The 3,826-nt window shown below is 36.8% G+C and overlaps 1 protein-coding gene across 1 annotated transcript; it reads right to left on the bottom strand.

Annotated features, from left to right (window-relative positions):
- Positions 1-299: 299 nt before the first annotated feature.
- On the bottom strand, positions 300-2,154 carry LOC116034740 (G2/M phase-specific E3 ubiquitin-protein ligase-like). Its single transcript, XM_031277455.1, has 3 exons — positions 2,096-2,154; positions 667-803; positions 300-535 (listed from the first exon to the last, which is right to left on the bottom strand). Exons 1-3 carry the CDS (start codon positions 2,152-2,154, stop codon positions 300-302), a joined length of 432 nt encoding a protein of 143 aa, XP_031133315.1.
- Positions 2,155-3,826: the final 1,672 nt, after the last annotated feature.

The raw sequence follows: 3,826 nt of genomic DNA, 5'->3' as shown, positions 1-3,826 counted from the left end.
GGTAACCATGGCATTCAATTATTTTTGGGCCTGGTGAACTCTACCAGTGAGCAAGTTCATTAGTGTCAAGGCAATTAATAAAAGGCCAGTGACAATTTCTGCTTCACAATGTTGAAGAATAAAATAAAATAACAAAATGGTTTCCTTTTTAGTTAAATGATTATTCCATTTTCAATTGTTTAAACAATACATTAATAATATATTATGAAATGGTGAGTTATTGACAACAATGCCTCATCAATTTAGTCAAGTTCAACAGTAACAGATTTTAATAATGTATGTTCAGGAGTTCTTGGAAGTCATTCCTGACCAAATGCAAAATCCATAGTTTCGTTGAAATCCTCGAATTTTTTCAGGACTGGCAACCGCAGGCAGTTAATGCATGTGTTTACGGTGGGTAAATGACGGCCTTGTCTGAGGGGCAGCTCATGGAGAAAATCTACTGAAGGTCGTGGGGAGAAGCCCAGGGGTGGAATTGAATTTGCTCCCGTCGCAAAGGCCAGGATACCCCCAAGTTGTAAGGGTCCCTCTTGCTCTGAAAAAGAAATACACCAAAGAACACCAAAAAAGAAATTAAACCTAGCATGTAGAAAACTTTTAAAAAGGAGGGAAAGACAAAGACAGACAGAAGGGCATATGAAAAGAAGAACTAGCAATAATACTTACCCTCAACATCCAGCAGGTAGTCCCTCCAAAATGCAGCTGTGAGTGTGGATGGCTCGTGACAAAACAGCAGTCTGAAAGCATCTGGGTGCATTCTTATTGCATCAAGAACACCAAGGGTCTTCATCCCCTCCCGGAATCTGTAAAAATGTATTATGAGAAGATACAAATATCTGTTTTCAAACTGGATAAATTATCACACAGCACATGAAAGGGATGAATTACAAGACAGTTCAGTGTTTTTGATTATGCAAAAAGGCCTTGTCATTGACAACTATCTAAAACGTGATGTTCTTTAAGTTATTTTATATGATACATGCAAGCCTTTATTCAGAGTGTTTGTAATCAGAATCAGAATCAGAAAGGGTTTTATTGCCAAGTACGTTTTTTAACACATACAAGGAATTTGATGTGGTGTTGTTGGTGCACGTCACACATTCACTAGATGGAATATTAAACAATATAAGTATAGGTATAAACAATATAAGTATAAGTATATGTACACAGTATGTATTAAATTAAAAATAAAGAATAAATAAAGATTTAAATTAAAAATAAAGAGCAAAGAGTTGTAAGGTTGTACACTGGCTTTTAAAAATATATGTTTAATGTTTAATTATTCTTAACCCTTGTAAGGTGTTCGGGTCTGTGGGACCCGTTTTCAATGTTTGCTAAAAGAAAAATTATGCTATTATTTCTTCTAACTCAAACTCATTGGCCTTGGCTCATTTTCTGTGAAGAACATAAAAAATAACTTATTTTCAATGACTGCACACGGTACAACCCCCCCTACACATAACTATTACATATGAGGTGTTCGGGTCTACTGGACCCGAGTGTAATAATTACGATGTAAAAATTGTAGGTGCTATGAAACTTAACTGTGTCCTCCTCCTAATTGGGCCTGCTGTGTGTGTGTTTGTGTGTGTCTGTGCGTCTCTTTGTGTGTCTGTTCGTCTGTATGTGTGCGTGTCTGAGTGTAGGTGCTATGAAACTATGTTGTCTTTCTGCACCTGCTATTCCCACACAAAGTTACAAACTTGTTACATTTCAAGCACTTTCACCTGTTCTGATTAAGTTCTAAGAAATAAGCACCAATAATGATCAAAAATCTTGTTTCTATTTTTTTTTTTTTTTTTACCTTTTTTATAATTGAATTTCCTTGTTTACTCACAAAAAACGAATATGATCATATGATCTCACAGGAGTAAATGGCAAATATGAACCATAAAGGATGTATATATCATTGGTAATTGAGCTTAAGTAAACCTCTGTTAAGTATTTTTACATAAATTGTTATGTCTGTATTGATTTAAAAGCCTAATAATGTGGTGGGTGGGTAAACCAGACCCGGGAACATTGGCTGTGTAACAAAAATATGAACACCGTAGCAGGGTTAATTATGTTTGCTAAAAAATGGAGTTACACAAACCTTTGAAGTGCTCCACTGACTCGATGAACCACCTGAAACATGATGATATCCTCCACCATCTTTGTCTTCTATGCGTTTCAAAGTCCTTAGACACCCAGCATTGGCCAGATAATCTGTAATAAATCATTGTATAGTATGAACAACACAAGATTAGATATATTAAACAAACTGTTCTTTCCTGGAGGCCAGGCCTGGATGTGATGATGAAATTAGGTGATGCATGAATTTATATGAATGACATCTTTTGTTTAACTACTTCAATCACAGTAGTATATTGAGCACTGACCAAGCCTGGTGTAAACATTCATATGAAAGTCAGAAACTAATCACACAAACTAAAGTGCAGATTGCAGAAATATAAAAACAAATATGTGGCTTTACCACACTTAGTAGTATTTAGATTATTATTCACTGCAATAAACTTATGTAAACATGTGGATTGCACTTTTTAATATTTATAATAATAATAATAATAATACATTTTATTTATATAGCGCTTTTCATGGTACTCAAAGACACACACAGATAGGCTAAACATCGTCACCCAGTCAGATGATTGCAACTCAGCTAGCTAGCCAGCCGATGCTAGAGCTTTCTCATTTAACGTTATCTTTGCTGTAAACAGCCTACTCTGATGTCTCCTTACCCAAAGATAGGCGAAATCCAAAAAATGCAGAACTACACTGTAATAAGCTGCGCATTGAACAGCAAATTACAATGTGTTTGAAATGGAATAACAGGAGCGCAGCAATGGGTAGCTACTATAACTACCAATATGCTTCCATAACTGCTGCTGCTAGCTGCTAGCTTTTTCTCCTAGTCAAAGTCAAAGGGCTTGACAGATACTGTGTCTTCTCTCTCATGTAACAGCAGATTTAATTCTGAAACCTGATTTCTGAAATGATTTCACACAGCTTGCTCAAGCTTGCTTGATCATATTAACTAACAATAGTGGAGATATTGCAGTGTTTTCAATGGAAAATGGCTAGCCCGTGTTGTATGTGGGTAGCAACTAGCTAGCGGTGCTAACGTCACGACCATGCTAACATGATTTGGGGTGACACTGCAGATAGGATGACGTTAATAAAAAAGGGTCCTTGGCTATTTTTTAATCAACTTACTTCTTTCTGGATTTCGACGACGGTCTCGTCTGGTAACGGGGTCCTCCGTGTTCCATTGAGCTAGCTAGAAGTAGCTAGTAGTGCTAGCGCTGGAGCCAGGTCTGACTGGATTTGCAATTCCACCCCTGAATAATCTCTGCATCTCCGAATCAGATGTAATTGACAGTAGTTGATTTAATTGTCGAGGCATCGTTGACAATAGCTCACCATTTCCTAAAATATTATTTAGAAGACCCACAGCTTCAGTTAGCCTCTCTCTGTCCATTACAGCACCACTTCAGCCAAACTATTATAATGACAGTGCAGGATTTTGACCGTCAAATACCGCTTCTTCGTCAACCAATCAGGAGCTGAGTAATCAAACTCCCTTCCATTTAAATCAAACTCTCTCACACACACTACTATTCTTTCACACATACACTACAATATTCTCTCACATACACTACTATACTCTCTCACATACACTACTATACTCTCTCACATACACTACTATACTCTCTCACATACACTACTATACTCTCTCACATACATTACTATACTCTCACATACACTACTATACTCTCTCACATACACTACTATACTCTCTCACATATACTACTATACTCTCTCA

The sequence above is a fragment of the Sander lucioperca genome, chromosome 14, assembly GCF_008315115.2.
Source record: "Sander lucioperca isolate FBNREF2018 chromosome 14, SLUC_FBN_1.2, whole genome shotgun sequence".
Classification (NCBI taxonomy): Eukaryota; Metazoa; Chordata; class Actinopteri; order Perciformes; family Percidae; genus Sander; species Sander lucioperca.
Note: the sequence above shows the minus strand (reverse complement) of the source record. Positions and strands in the feature narration are given on the sequence as shown.